The sequence below is a fragment of the Brassica napus genome, chromosome A8 (assembly GCF_020379485.1).
Source record: "Brassica napus cultivar Da-Ae chromosome A8, Da-Ae, whole genome shotgun sequence".
NCBI lineage: Eukaryota > Viridiplantae > Streptophyta > Magnoliopsida > Brassicales > Brassicaceae > Brassica > Brassica napus.
In genome coordinates this window covers 9,104,204-9,118,436 of record NC_063441.1, presented here as the reverse complement: position 1 = coordinate 9,118,436, position 14,233 = coordinate 9,104,204, and the positions used below count along the sequence as shown (strand labels likewise).

At 32.1% G+C, this 14,233-nt stretch overlaps 2 protein-coding genes across 4 annotated transcripts; both read left to right on the top strand.

The window, feature by feature from the left end:
• The first annotated feature begins 653 nt into the window (after positions 1 to 653).
• Positions 654 to 2,886, top strand: LOC106397853 (DUF724 domain-containing protein 2). 2 transcript variants are annotated; one of them, XM_013838475.3, is made up of 5 exons: positions 654 to 1,158; positions 1,261 to 1,671; positions 1,755 to 1,839; positions 1,933 to 2,596; positions 2,727 to 2,886. In XM_013838475.3, the coding sequence occupies exons 1-5, from the start codon at positions 733 to 735 to the stop codon at positions 2,728 to 2,730; spliced, it is 1,590 nt and encodes a 529-aa protein (XP_013693929.2). In that variant the 5' UTR covers positions 654 to 732; the 3' UTR covers positions 2,731 to 2,886. The 2 variants fall into 2 exon arrangements, with proteins under 2 accessions (XP_013693929.2, XP_048594550.1); XM_048738593.1 differs by having other exon boundaries at positions 655 to 1,158; positions 1,933 to 2,618.
• Positions 2,887 to 5,117: 2,231 nt separating this feature from the next.
• On the top strand, positions 5,118 to 6,521 carry LOC106397589. Of its 2 annotated transcripts, XM_048738592.1 has the most exons (5): positions 5,118 to 5,345; positions 5,649 to 5,849; positions 5,948 to 6,074; positions 6,170 to 6,233; positions 6,328 to 6,521. In XM_048738592.1, exons 2-5 carry the CDS (start codon positions 5,674 to 5,676, stop codon positions 6,336 to 6,338), a joined length of 378 nt encoding a protein of 125 aa, XP_048594549.1. In that variant the 5' UTR covers positions 5,118 to 5,345; positions 5,649 to 5,673; the 3' UTR covers positions 6,339 to 6,521. The 2 variants fall into 2 exon arrangements, with proteins under 2 accessions (XP_048594549.1, XP_013693658.1); XM_013838204.3 differs by having other exon boundaries at positions 6,170 to 6,521.
• The last annotated feature ends 7,712 nt before the right edge of the window (positions 6,522 to 14,233 follow it).

Here is a 14,233-nt window from a genome sequence, read left to right as displayed (position 1 = left end):
AAACAGAAACAATATATTAATACAAGACGTTAAGATCTTATTGATATAGTTTTGATTGTAATAAAATTGACATGCTTATTTTTTGTAATAGGAAAAAGGAAATGATACATATATAAAACATGAGTGAAGAATAATAAAATTTGTTTATTGTATTCTTGCTTATTTTATACTTTTAGATACTTAATTTTTTTATTTGTTTGCCTAAAAATATGGATCTTACGTATTACTACAACTATTAGTTTCATCTGTTTTTATAACATGAAGTGTAAAAAGTATTATAAAATAACTTTTTGTTCATTAATCTTTAGGTTTTTTATTCATCATAAATTATGTTATAAGAAGATTTTTAGAAATTTATGTTAAATTTTATAGAATTATCACTATATCTCAATACCAAGATTTTTTATTTTCAAACTATTTAAAATAAAAAGATTATTTTTAATAACTATGATACTATTTAAAATTATACCCGCAAAATAGCAGCCAACCATATTCCTTTATCAAACGGAGAAAAAAAAATTGTTTATTTACCAACAAAATATTTTCTCTACCAAAAACGACTTAGAAACTGAAGGTAACCTTTGAGGACATTGTTGACAAAAAAAAAAAAAAAAAACCTTTGAGGACATTATTAATCTGTTTTTAATGACATATTAATCTCACTCTTAGTGGTCTCTTCAGTTCCAGAGAAAAGGCGAATCTTTTCTGTTCTCCAGAGTAAAGTCGGAGCAAATGCAACCCATTACAAAAGACACTGAAGTAGAAGTGTCTTACGAGGAGGATGGCGTCAAAGGCGCTTGGTACAGAGCCATTCTTGAAGACAGCCCAACCAAATCACAACGCAAGTTGCTCCGAGTCCGTTACAGGACGCTGCTCAAAGAAGACCTTTCGTCTCACCTGACCGAAATCGTGGATCATAGCTTAATCCGGCCTGTCCCACCTAAGGATGACGGAGCAGAGGAGTTTGAGGAAGGCTCGGTGGTCGACGCTTATTACAAAGGTGGTTGGTGGAGTGGTCTGGTTGTTAAAAGGAAAGAGGAGGATGATACATATCTTGTTTATTTCGATTCACCACCAGACATCAATCAGTTCGAGCGAAAGCAGCTAAGGGCTCACCTTGACTGGTCCGGTTCCAAATGGGTCCGACCAGAAAACAAGGTATACGATGCTCTGATTTATTATATAAACGTTGTGGGTTTTTGTGTTGCATGTCAAAGTTTTGAACTTTGGACTTATCCTCTTTGTTATATGTCTTTGAAGGAGCTGGGCAAGTCCGAGTTTAGTTCTGGGACCATGGTTGAGTTGAGATGGTCATCCGCTTGGCGTCCGGCAATGATCATTAAAAAGGTGGAGAATGAGGAGAGATTCATTGTCAAGTACTGTGATGATACGTCCTTCAGATGCAGCAAGAGATCGAGAATCAGTGTCATTGATTCGCGAGAAGTCAGGCCAAGACAGCCTCTTTGTTCTGTTGGAGAGTATGAGTTGTTGGATCGTGTTGAGGTGTTTGTTGGTTCTGTATGGTGTGAAGGTGTGGTGAGAGGGATTGTCTTCAAGGGACGGTACATGGTTAGTTTGGGGGAAACAAAGGTGGCCTCTGTGCAAGTCAGTTGCTCTGATGTTAGGCCTCCAATGGAGTGGGAAGATGGGATCTGGCACAAAAGACCAAAGGTAGAGATTTGCTTGTTTTGGTTTTATCTAATGCAAAAATATTTGTCATTGAACTGTCTGTAATGTTCTTTCCATTTTTTCAGACAAAATCCAAATTCTTTGGCAAGTTTTATCGTCGTAAGAGGAAACGAGGACATGTACAACACAAGTCAGACCTCAATGATACTGGTATGTGTTAAAGCTCAATGTTTCTTCATATACTTGTAGATATGCTAAAGAATAATGTCTTTCTTTTTTTGTCATTGTTTTGGATCTGTCTAGTGCGAACCCCTACTTCTAATGTGGAGGACACTCAAGCAACGGACACAATGAGGGTTCTGCCCTTTGCAAATAAGTCACCGTTGTGGAAGATTTATGAAACAATGGAAGTCTTCAAGAAACTGCCACAACGTCCTCATTTTAGCCCGTTGATTGAGTCGACTAGTGAAGATTTCCGTGAAGGGTCTGCGTTAGGGATGATGGCTACCTTTTCTGGATTATTAGAGAAACTGAAAGATATGGAGGCCGACGTGGCCGTAAGCGAACTAGATAGCCTCAAAGACACGTTTACCAAGCTAGAGGAGCATGGGTTTGATGTTACAAGGCCTTTATCACGGATCAACAAGCTGTTGGCTCTCAAGGGTAGGCAACTGAAAATATTGGAGGGACGTAGAGGTCTTGACAAAGAGAGGATGGATGAATCTAGCAAAAGGCACAAGGCTGAACTAGAGTTTGGTGAGACCGAGCGCAAGATGGTTGAGGTTAAACGCAAGATTCTCGAGCTGCAAAGGCAAGAAGCGGCTCTGAAAGAGAAGAAGGAAGCAGCGGAAGAACAGAAGGATCAAGCCTGCAGAAAGATATGGAAGGTTGAGTCATGTGCGAGAGATCTTGGTGTAAAGCTTGAAGATGTGGAGTTTGATTTTGAGACAATTGTGTCTGCTCCTTGGTAAGTTAAACAAAAACAAAAGGTATATATGATGAAATCTCTCTCTCTTTCTTGACTCAAAAGATTTGTCTGAGATTGTTGTCCCTTGTGGATTTATGGTTGATCTTAATTTATGTTTTGTTGATTTCAGGTGAAGAAGAGTGAAATGTGTGTCACTGAAGCTGATGTGGTAAAGACTTTTTTTTGTATGTTCACCTGATGTGGTAAAGACTAGCAATGTAAAGGTCTCTTGACAATGTTATTGAAATTGTATTTTGCTTTTTCATTGTCCTAAGTTTTAACTTGGAAAATCTTAATCCCAAGTTTCTAAACACAAGTAGTGTAGTTGCACAGAGGTTATTGGAAGTTTTGGTTGATTTTAAGAATAACAAATTTGTTAAATTTTTAAAGAGTTACCGAAAGTTTTGTATTGTTTTTTGGTCATCAACATTTGGGTCATCTCCAATCTCACTCTATTTTTTACTCTAAAATTAAGTTTAGAGTAAAAATGCTCCAATAGTATTTTATTTCCCACTCTATAATAGAGGAAAAAATAGGTTTACTCCAAATATAGAGTAACTTATTTATTTTTTGTTCATCACTTTATTTTCTACTATAAAATAAAGTACCATTTGAGCAAACTCAAACTTTATTTTAGAGTGAAAAATATGATAAACCATTGGACTGATTCTGTAAATCAAGTTGGTAACTCTGCATCCATATGAACGACAAAAGACGATTGTTTTCTGACATGCGTGCTAGACTATCCGTCCTCTTATTCTCCGTCCGAAGTACATGAATGATATATGAGTTTATGAAACTTTCTCTCAACATCTTTATATCTTCCGGATACATTTCAAAAGCTTTGTTAATTTATGAATTTTCTTTACAAAAATAATACTTCAAAAATTTAGAGATATACATATAACACATGATGACTTTGAAAGTTTGAAAACATAATAACACCTAAATCTTGAATAACAATGAACTTTACGAGAAATTACAAATCAGAATTAATAAAGAATTAGATCTTGTTCCGCGCAACCGCGTAGATGTTTGTGTTCAGTTTTATATACATAGATATTTATTTTAGATCATCATTAGTGGTATATACTTTAACGTTAATCATATATTTAAATGATTATATAACTATTTCAAATACTTTAACTTTATAATTTACATGTTATAATTGATAAATTGTTTAAAACTGTCACATATATTTGTCACTTCTTATTATATATTTTTCTTATTGTAGTTGTATTTATTTATTAAACAAATTAATATATCCATGAGAAAACATATTTGAAAATTATTTTGTATTTAATTTATGCTAAATTTTGATATGTCCCTTCAAAGCTGAATTTTATTTTACCAAAATCTTTTATGCTTATTCATTTTAGATAATATATTATTGTATATAGAAAATTCTAATATATTTTAATTTTAGACACATTTTATATTTTTAACATAAATAGTTTATATTTATGAAAATAAAATTATAAATGTATCAATTTAATATACTTTTATCATATTTAGTTCAATATGATAATTGTATTTTAACATTATAATTAAAAAATAGATAAAATAGGATAGAATTTAATTTTTTTCATTTTATGAAGAATAATTAAATATATATTAATGCATAATAATAGTTCACTGCTAATTATGAAATTAGTGAAAATATTTACATAAATTTTTTGAAAATTAAGATATTGTTAAAATATTTTTCAACATATTTATTAGAATTTTTAAAATATAATATAATATATATATATATATATTTATATTTCAATTGAAAAGATATGACGATCATAGTAGTTACAGAGATTTTATATTATTGGCTTTAATTAAAAACAAGTAAATGTTTATACATGTATTATATAGTTTGATAATCTTATCCCGTCTTACCAACATATTATATTTTTATTTTTGAACATAAATATTTTATACTTATGAAACTAAAGTATATATATTTATCAATTTAATACAATTCTATCATACTTAACCCAATATAATAAAAAAATTTAATATGATTAATTATTATTATTATATAATTAATAGATAAAAATAAAATAGAATTGAATTTTTGTTTAAAAACGATAACTGAATATATTAATGTTTAATAATATTTTAAAAATAATTTCAAAGTTAGTGGAAATATTTAACTATAATCTTTGAAAATTAAGATCTTGTTAAAATCTTCTTAAACAGATTTTTTTTAAAAAATTAAATAAATATATTTATATTTAAAATGTAAAGATATCAAAAGATATTATAATTAAAATAGTTCAAAGATTTTCTATATTATTAATTTTAATATAATAATTTAATAAAATTTCTAAATGATGGTCCAAATTAAAAAAAAAAAAACATGAAATAAGTCATGATTTTTATTTGAATAAATAAGACGACAATATAATACGAAAATATTAACGCAATACAATTTTCACAAAATCCATTAGAGCAGAAAAGGAAACCGGGTTCGCATCACGTGTCACTGATGTTTGATTGTATGAACTGAACGGTTATTTTATTGCTGGGTCAATGAACGAATCGAACATTGCGTTTTAGACTGTAAACCGGATCGGATATGCGGAATAACCGGTCCAGTCCAGTTCATAAACTTCTCCAGCCGCCTTGATCTCTCTGTTTTGCGATCGTGACTCTCAGGTCTTCTGAGGCTGTATGTAATAGCTTCGATCTCTAATTCATATTCTCCTGTCGAACTCTCTTCTTCTCTCTCTCTCTCGAGTCGCCAAGCCGTCCATAGGTATGCAAGTTTCTTAGTTTTAGGGCTTTTGCTTTTGATTCAATAGATGCTTTGTCCGACTTTCCAATGTCTGATTGGATTTTGCCATTGAGTCTCTCAGTTTCTGAAATTTGTTTCTTTTGTTGTGATTGACCAAAGCTGAAGTCAGTTAATCTGGTGTGTAGGTAATAACATTACATTTGTGTTGGATTAGGCTTTCATAATTAAACATTTAGGCAAATCAACACAAAGTATTATCTCCGCTCAATGCAAACTCTTCTTTATTATTATAGATGTCTTAAACTCTTTGAGTTTCACTTGCAGTCGTTTTCTTTGAGGCAATACAAAGATGACAACAATTGAAACAGGTCCAAAAACTACTCAAAAGCCATCTCCTCCTTCTACTCTCAAGCAGCCATCGTTTAAAAGGTGGGGAAGGAGACACCCTTTTGTACGATACGGACTTCCCATGATCTCTCTCACTGTTTTTGGAGCCCTTGGTCTCAGCCAACTCCTCCAAGGCAGGTCCGAGTTTTGTCTTCTTTTTTCATGACTAAGCTATATAATCTCTCTGAAACTAAAGAATTCTCCACATGATTGGTGTTTTTTTTTTGTTAGTTCAGTAAGGACATCGCAAAGGTGAAAGACGACCAGGAATGGGAGATTATTGAGACCAGAAAGGCTCTTTCTAGAACAGGGCCTGTCGATGCTTACAAACCTAAAAACACTTCCATCGAAGACGAGCTCAAGGTTGGTTACTTTTTATTTAACGCATAAAAGAAAAAAAAAAGCTTTGATGAAGAACACTTTAAATCTTGACAGGCGTTTGTTTACTCACCGTGCAGGCTATGCAAGGGAAGGTGGACATTAACTCGTACGAGTACAAGAAAATTCCAAAGCTAAACGAAGGCAAGTCCACTTAGATGTGTTTCTGTTTTAGCTTTTTAAAGAACTCTTCACATAAACTCTGTGTTAGTTTTGACCTTGCCTAAACCATTAACAGAGATGGGTTGATAATAATACTTGGTTGGGTTCATCTACAACGTCTGGATAACTATTACTTCTCTGCATGTATTCTTTTTATATACCAACTGCTTCTCTAACACTTGATTCTGAATTCATATTGGTTGAGGGTATTGTATAAGCTCGTGCTACTTCATAATGAATATATCAAAGAAGACTAAACTTTTTATAGTATTTGACATGTTGAGTGCATTTTCTAATACCATGATACGATATGTTATGTCATGAACCATGATAACATATTACTTGTGTTAGTAATGTAATTTTTCTAAACCAAGATGTAAAGGGATCGTCTTAACTCTTAAACCTCAAATTGTCCCGTCTTCAATCTTATAGCCATTTCTTCTTCTTAAGAGTATTCATGCGCCTACCAGTAAGTAAGCATCACATCATTAATCTTATATACGACAATTTTTTTGATACAGAACATCAAATGTTTAAATAATACAATTGAAGATAAAGATTAGAGAAATTCTTTATGATAGTTTTTTTTAATTTTTTTTGACACAAAATAGCACTCGAGAAAAATGACCAAATTTTTTTTTATTAAAAAGTAAAAATATATTTATATTCTATGGTTAACTAATTTAAACTTGGATTTTAGAGTTAAGGGTTGAAGTTTTGATGATATGGTTTCAAATTTTAAAAGATATATATTAAAATTTTCAAAATAAAAAAAAAGATGTTTTGACAAAAACTTAAAAAAAATGATTCGAGAGAATAGTCCCGAAGATTACGTAGTTCAAAATCAACGCTTCAGATCATTGTCTTTATTTTCATTTTCATTTTAACTCCATAAACACACATTTTACCTCTAAATATGCCGTTAGTAGAAATATCTTCACATCCGAGGCTCCGGAGTTTATTTTCATTCAACCGATCACTTTTAGAACTCATATATGATTCTTTGTAAGCAAGACTTTTTATAAATAAAAAGTGAAACTAATGCTGCACAAATGCCATATTGAAATCTAAGTTCTAGAGTATATATATTCATAGAACAATATAAAACAAAACACAAGCTTATGTGGTCTCATTTTGAAAAGCTAACATCGATTGCTCTTTATAATCGGGTTTCTGGAACTAAAATGAATTACTAACGTCCCGATTCCTGGCATATGATAAAAAGTTTAATATAATTGATTTTGCTATCTATGTTACTAAAGTGCGCTTATTTTTTTGTCACACATTTGTTCTAAACTTCAAAGTTAAGCGCGTTTGAGCTAAAATAGTATAAAAATAGGTCAACTATATTGAAGTGAGTCGTGATATCGCGCAAGTGAAGCCAAAATACAAAGAAAGTTCATGTGATGATTGCACGTGAGAAATCATATATCATTGTGGATCATAAAACTCACACACTAGGTATTATTTGGTAGTGATATTAGTGATGTTTGTAAGAGATTAGGAAATACAATAATGTGGACAATGATATCCTGGTAACATAACGATGTAATCTGATTTTGATTGACAAAAATGGACTTTATTGATAAGGATTGAATTAATACAATGATAACAAAGAGATCCGGTTACAACAACTAAAAACTAAGAACAAAATATCGAGAATGAGAGAGTGAGAGATCGAAGTCGAGGGTAATGTGTGTAAGCTCTAAGGTTTTGAATGTGCGCTTCTCTTCTCTTCTCTCCCTTTATGATCGCTCCATTTTCCTTGTATATTAGCGAGATCTTCTCACGATGTTAACGGCTCCGAAAGCTTTGATCCTATATTTTAGGAGAATATTCTTCTTAAACTGATTTAATTCCTTCATGCAAGCTGTCGACCTCCCTTCCTGCGACCCTGCGACCACTTATCGGTCTAACGTGAGCGAACTCCGTGTTAATAATAGTGGGCCGGGTCTTTGTCTGAGTGGTTTATATTGTCGCTATTTGCTCCTATATTTCAGTTTCATGGAAATAAAATTGAGATTATTGGCTTACATGACCCCAAATCCACTTCATATTAGCGGCATGCCTACACCCAAATCCTTTACTTTTCCTTCCCCAACTTACCCCTACTATCCTCACGACCCCTACGTAATAGACTTCTGATTTCTGTCAGAAATTGGACTTCAAAGGGAGAAATAAAATGTAATATGATGAGCATTGGTGTCCATTGTGTAGCTCGAGAACATGAGGCCGTCTGATGGGTTCCAGGAAAAAGGCAACTGCACCTCTATTACACCTCTTCATCTTTAATTATATTTTTATTACATTTCTCTTTCTTATTCAAATCTCAATCTAAATTTTCCTCGGAACCCAGTTTTCCGTCTAGAATGTTTGCGGCCGGTGAAAAACCCTTCGGTGAACAAGTGACATACATTATCTGGAGTAACAACATACATTCATGAGAGTCAACACCAGTTTAGTTTTCCAAAGAATACTCACTCATGAAAAGAAACTCTTTGGTTTACTACTTCAAGTTCAGACAAGTGAACGTTAACTACACAATGTACCAACTCTTCTCTTATGTTTTAAAATCTACTTATCTTCACGATAGATTCATGAAGTATTGTTGATTGCTTCCATGTGCTTACAACTGCTGGTGATGGCATTTGCGGAAATAACTTTGTTCTTTAGGAAAGTGATGCAAAAGTATAGATAAAATGAAACCGTTAATATTTCAGTTTATTAGTTCATCAGTTATTTAGTTTAGATTAGTCAGCTTCCAGGTATTATTTTCATTTACATTGGCTGGTTGTTATCGATTGTTAGGTTGTATCTCAAATTTTAAACCATAAAGCTAGTTTGGGTCTACAATTATATGTGTACATGTTAAATTTCTCTTATACACGCAAGTTTTCTGATATTAATATGGTAGACTGGTCGGTTATCCTAATAATGCTTGGCTATTTATCATTGTTATATCTTCTCTTACCAGTTAACATAATATAACAGTAGCTAACCCACTTGCTTAACCCTTCATCATTGTATGCAACTGTTATGGGTTTTTGTGGTAATGATCAACTACATTAGCCGACACACCGTTGAAGCCTTTTACTGTCTCACGGTGCAAAGGAGCTCATCAAATCACCACTTTATTCTATGCAGCCGTCATGATTGTGCTCCTTCTTGAAGCCCATGCATTTGCATGGCATCGATGAGTGTAAAGCATAACCAACCCTGTTCTACCTAAAGCAGCGAAGCAGTTGCTAGTCAAGTTCTTCAGGAACTTGAATCTTCAATCTTCACAACATTTTCCTACCTAATTTAAACTCTATGACCATGTACTGTTGCAATCTGTTATTTGGTACTCTTTAAATAAAGGTTGCTTATGCATGTATCTTGATTATTTTAAAATGTTGTTAGGTTACGGTGGACCTTCCTCGTAATTATATTTTATATATTAAAACAGAAGTCACAACCTTATTCATGTGTAATTTTTTTTAAAAAAAGACATATTCATAGAAAATCATGTTACATTTAATATCTAACTAGGTGTTTTGCCCGCACATGCAGGCATAATCATATTACAAATACTTATTAATTTATGTCTTATTAATCCAAAAATTGGCATAATAAAACTCTAATTGGTGACCATGTTGAATAAAAATTTTTATTGTGAATTCGTTGTTCCTCAAAATTTATATCAGTTATGTTGAAATTTTAGTCAAAATATTGAAAGGTGGATTCCATTCTTTTTCCTCTAAATTCCATATGGAGGAATAAATTTATAAGAAAAAATTTCCTTATACAATTTTAATAAGGAACTAATTGAACAAAATTCATATTTTATTTTATTTTTTCAATTCGTCGAATGAAAATTTATTTTTCATTTTGTTCATTTTTTTCATTCTTCTAGTGATCACCAACTAAAGCCATAGTGTTTCTCAGATTAAACTTAAACTGGTTTTAAGTAAAAGCAATTAAAAGAAGGATTTTTAACATTAAACCCCCTCAATTAAGTTTATTTTGGGTAGAAACTCCTAAATTAAATAGTCAATGAAAAAAACCTCAACCTAAGTAATGGTAATAATAAATTGGCCCCTCCGTTACTCGTCACGTTAAAACCAAATGCAGCGTTTTGGGAATGTCTTAAAACAATAGGATTTGTCAATAAAACAGTACGATGTTTAAATACAATGTCTTGTTGTTTACCATTTAATTTTAAATTCTTAAGATTCTTAAAAGTTCCACGAGATATTAGGATGATAAACCCTAATTTTTAAAAGAGAAGGGTTTTGAGTTTCATTTGGTGATTGTGAGAGTTTGAGAGACGCTAAGTTCGAGAGAGGGTAAGTTATAGTCTGGTGACGGAGTTGAAGTTATATATATGGTTCAAATGAACTTACTAGTCACTCCTCGTTACACTTTTGATCGCCACTGAACTCTCGCATCACCTTAGCACACTTAGTCTGCTCATCTAAGAACTTGCTGTTTTTTTTTTAATTTTCGAACTCAGCTTTAGAATCCATGTTGGTGTTTCAGATTAACTAAAATTAAGTTCATTTGAACCATGTTTTGGTGTTTTTTATAGCTCAGGTTATGGTCGTTACAACCATTAAAATGAAGTGAGCTATGTTTGCTTGTTGCTATGTGACTTGAACGATCATGTTATTTGTTTACTTCCAACGACAAGTGCAAGACATTGTCTTAAAGGGTCACATTATTAATCAACTCGTCAAACACAACAACAGTAGAAAAAAAGTTAAAAACAACACATGAAACACTACCAAATGTCATACATGCCAGTTAAAAACGTCAATTAAACCACAATGATGATAGTCCTAGAACAAGCTACTGCTGAACTTTTTCTCTTGGCTTGAGCTCTCACTCTTCTCACGGCCAGCCTCTCTTTCTTCTCTTGTTCATACTTGTTGAGCTTCTCTCACCCTCATTCTGTTTTACTTCATTCACACTCTCTGTTTTTGTTTACTCTTGTGTTTCATCTTAACACAAGCTTGCTCTTTCTCTTTACTCTCACGTTTCTTTTGTGTTTATGTAGAGAGAGAAGAGAGTTTAGTTGGCTTTTGCTTCTTCTTATTTCCTTGGGTGGTAAACTAAAACTTTACTGGGGAAGAGGAAACCGAAAGCTTTTAACTTGAGGAACAGATATAATCTCAAAATTTTGAAGAACCTTAATTTATATTTGGAAATTTTTGACTCTCACATATGAAGAAGAAGAAAGTCGGGTCGTTTTTCTTTTGACACTAAACGCTGTGTTTCAACTAACGGAGTTTTTCAAAAATTTAACTTGACGAGTAGTGGAGGGGCCAATTCATTAAGATTATTTAGGTTGGGGGCTTTTCTGCTGAATTTTTAATTTAGAGGTTTCTACCCGAACTAAACTTTTTTTTTTTGACAGCAAAAAAACATCTACAGACTCATATTGACTCTGTAAACCAATTCGGTAACTCCGCATCCATGTGAACGACGAAAGACGGTTGTTTCCTACCACTGCGTGCTAAGCTATCCGCCCTTAAGTTCTTCGTCCGTGGTACATGAACGATGTCTGAGTTGAGGAAACGTCTTTTCAAAAGCTTAATGTCCTCCAGATAACTTCCAAATGCTGGCCATTCTTCTGGTTCCGAAACCATCTTCACCAATTGAGAACAATCCGTTGCAAACGTCACCTGAATCTGTCTTAAATTCTTCATACATTCCATTGCCCAAATCAAAGCCTCCATCTCCGAATGAAGAGGTGAGAGACATGCCCTTACATTTCTTGCCCCTAATAAACCATCGAAACCCGGTAAAGTACTATACCAGCCTTGCCCTGAAAATAAATCCTTATCTTTCCATGATCCATCTATAAAGCACCATCGTCCTGACGTCACTAACGTAGAAGTGGTCTGTACCTGCTGCCCCCTTGTTGGGTCCTTTGCTACTTGTGCCTCAGACCAGAGTGATGACTCCAATTCTGCTAATTTAAGTGTTTCCCTCGGATCAATATCCAGATTGCTAAAAACTTTACTATTCCGGCCTTTCCATAAATACCATAATATCCATGCAAATTGGTGGTCATCCATATGTGGGTTGACTCTCCAAAAAAGATGATCCATATTAGCAAACAAAGAACAGACAGGAAAAATATTGGGATGCGATGGGATTTTAGATAATGTCCATACTTGACGTGTTGGAGGACATTCAAAAAACACATGGTTTATTGATTCCTCTGGATCTCCGCATCGGGCACAACATATATCTCCTTGTATCCCTCTTGATTTTAGATTTTTCAGTACCGCTATACATCCTGAAAGAAGTTGCCATAAGAAGTGTTTCATTTTCGGGGGGCACAAGTTAATTGGAGAATTTTTACATTAAAAACCCTTAAAAGAAAATTTGTTTTAAACTCAGTCACAAGTTAAGTTATTATTTATGATTTCAAATATTTAAATCAAACGCCAAATTATTAATATATGTCAAAAAAACGTTCATCAAAGTATACATTTATTATTTTGTTAAAAGGTTTTAAAACACTCATATATTAAAAATAGTTAGAAAATATCTTTATATGAATATTGTTCTTTGACTAATTTTTAATTATAAATTGTTTTATATCTTAATTTTTTAAATTTATAATAAAAAATATTGTTTTCAGATAGCAACATAATATATATAAGAATTCTCTTAATTTTTAAATATATTTTCACAATTTTATTATATTAGTTTATAATTAATTATTTAATATAAAATATAAATTTAATATTTTTAAAATAAAATGCGTGTTTTATTATATATAAAATTCATTACGGGTTTTATGAAAATTAATAAATACTCAGTTAAAAACTAATAATAAGTCAATGACCTATATAAAAGCTTAAAACCTAATAAAATATGACAAATAAGAAAATAAGAATTTTAATATAACATACATATTTAAATATTATTAAATCAAAATTCGTTTTCAATTATATATAAAATTCATTACGCATATTTTTTTAAATTAATAAATTAGTGATTCAGCTAAAAATTATTAATAAATCAATAACTAAGGTAAAACTTAATAAAAACATGGGTGTTTTTCAAAACCAACCCATATTTTCAATTCAAACCCAAAATCAACCCCTTTTTTTTTGTCCATACTATTCATCAATAAAATTTCCATACTATCCTTATGTTTTTGAATTATTCACAAAATTGCCATTTTTATTTATTTTTTTATTAATTTCGAAATTAACAAAAAATCAAATACACCCTAACAATTTCTTCTTATTTACAAAAATGCCATCATCATCAATTTTTCCAACCACCATGAACCACCATTTTTGAGCTCTAAAGCTCTAGAATTCAATTTTCAACCACTTTTTTTTCTCATTATAACCCAAAAAACTTCATTTCCTCTCATCTCCTCTACATTTTCATCTAAAAAACTCTCATAACTATCATTTTCATAATTACAAACTTCATATTTTTGAGTTTCTTCATTAGTGAATCGTTAAAGATGCTTCTTTTTGCTCATATTTGGAGTTTGGACGGTTGAAAAGGTTAGAAACGAGCTTTACACATGAAAAATGTAACTATTTACATGGTTTTCGTTCTTTTTCAGATCTGTGTCGCGACGGTAGACTGTTTTGTATGTCTACGCCTCCGTGGAGACTTACGATGCAGTCTATTTGTCAACGCACGGGTTAGTTTTGCAATTGACCAGACAAATTTTTTTTCTAACGCAGACTTTCGCAGTAGTCTTCGTCTTTACCTTTGACAACAAAAATAAAACTTTCGGTAGACTTACTAAGACGTCTACCTAAAAGAGGTTAGTTTTTCATTTGACCGAACTTTTGACTTTTCAAAATAGACTTCAACGGAAGTCTACAAAATGTAGACTGCCAACGAAGTCTATAAAAGGTCAGTTTTGCATTTGACCAAAACTTTGATTTCGTGGAATAGGTTAGTTTTGTGTTTGACCAAAAAGTTTAAAAAGCAATCAAAAATTTATTAAATTGTAG

What these genes read in the sequence shown, in the direction of transcription:
- LOC106397853 (XM_013838475.3), top strand. Translation starts at nt 733, where the DNA reads ATGCAACCCATTACAAAAGACACTGAAGTAGAAGTGTCTTACGAGGAG. An exon ending in TCTGGCACAAAAGACCAAAG is followed by an intron (nt 1,672 to 1,754) that starts GTAGAGATTTGC and finishes CCATTTTTTCAG; the next exon opens with ACAAAATCCAAATTCTTTGG. An exon ending in GTCAGACCTCAATGATACTG is followed by an intron (nt 1,840 to 1,932) that starts GTATGTGTTAAA and finishes GGATCTGTCTAG; the next exon opens with TGCGAACCCCTACTTCTAAT.
- LOC106397589 (XM_013838204.3), top strand. Translation starts at nt 5,674, where the DNA reads ATGACAACAATTGAAACAGGTCCAAAAACTACTCAAAAGCCATCTCCT. An exon ending in AGCCAACTCCTCCAAGGCAG is followed by an intron (nt 5,850 to 5,947) that starts GTCCGAGTTTTG and finishes TTGTTAGTTCAG; the next exon opens with TAAGGACATCGCAAAGGTGA. An exon ending in CCATCGAAGACGAGCTCAAG is followed by an intron (nt 6,075 to 6,169) that starts GTTGGTTACTTT and finishes CTCACCGTGCAG; the next exon opens with GCTATGCAAGGGAAGGTGGA.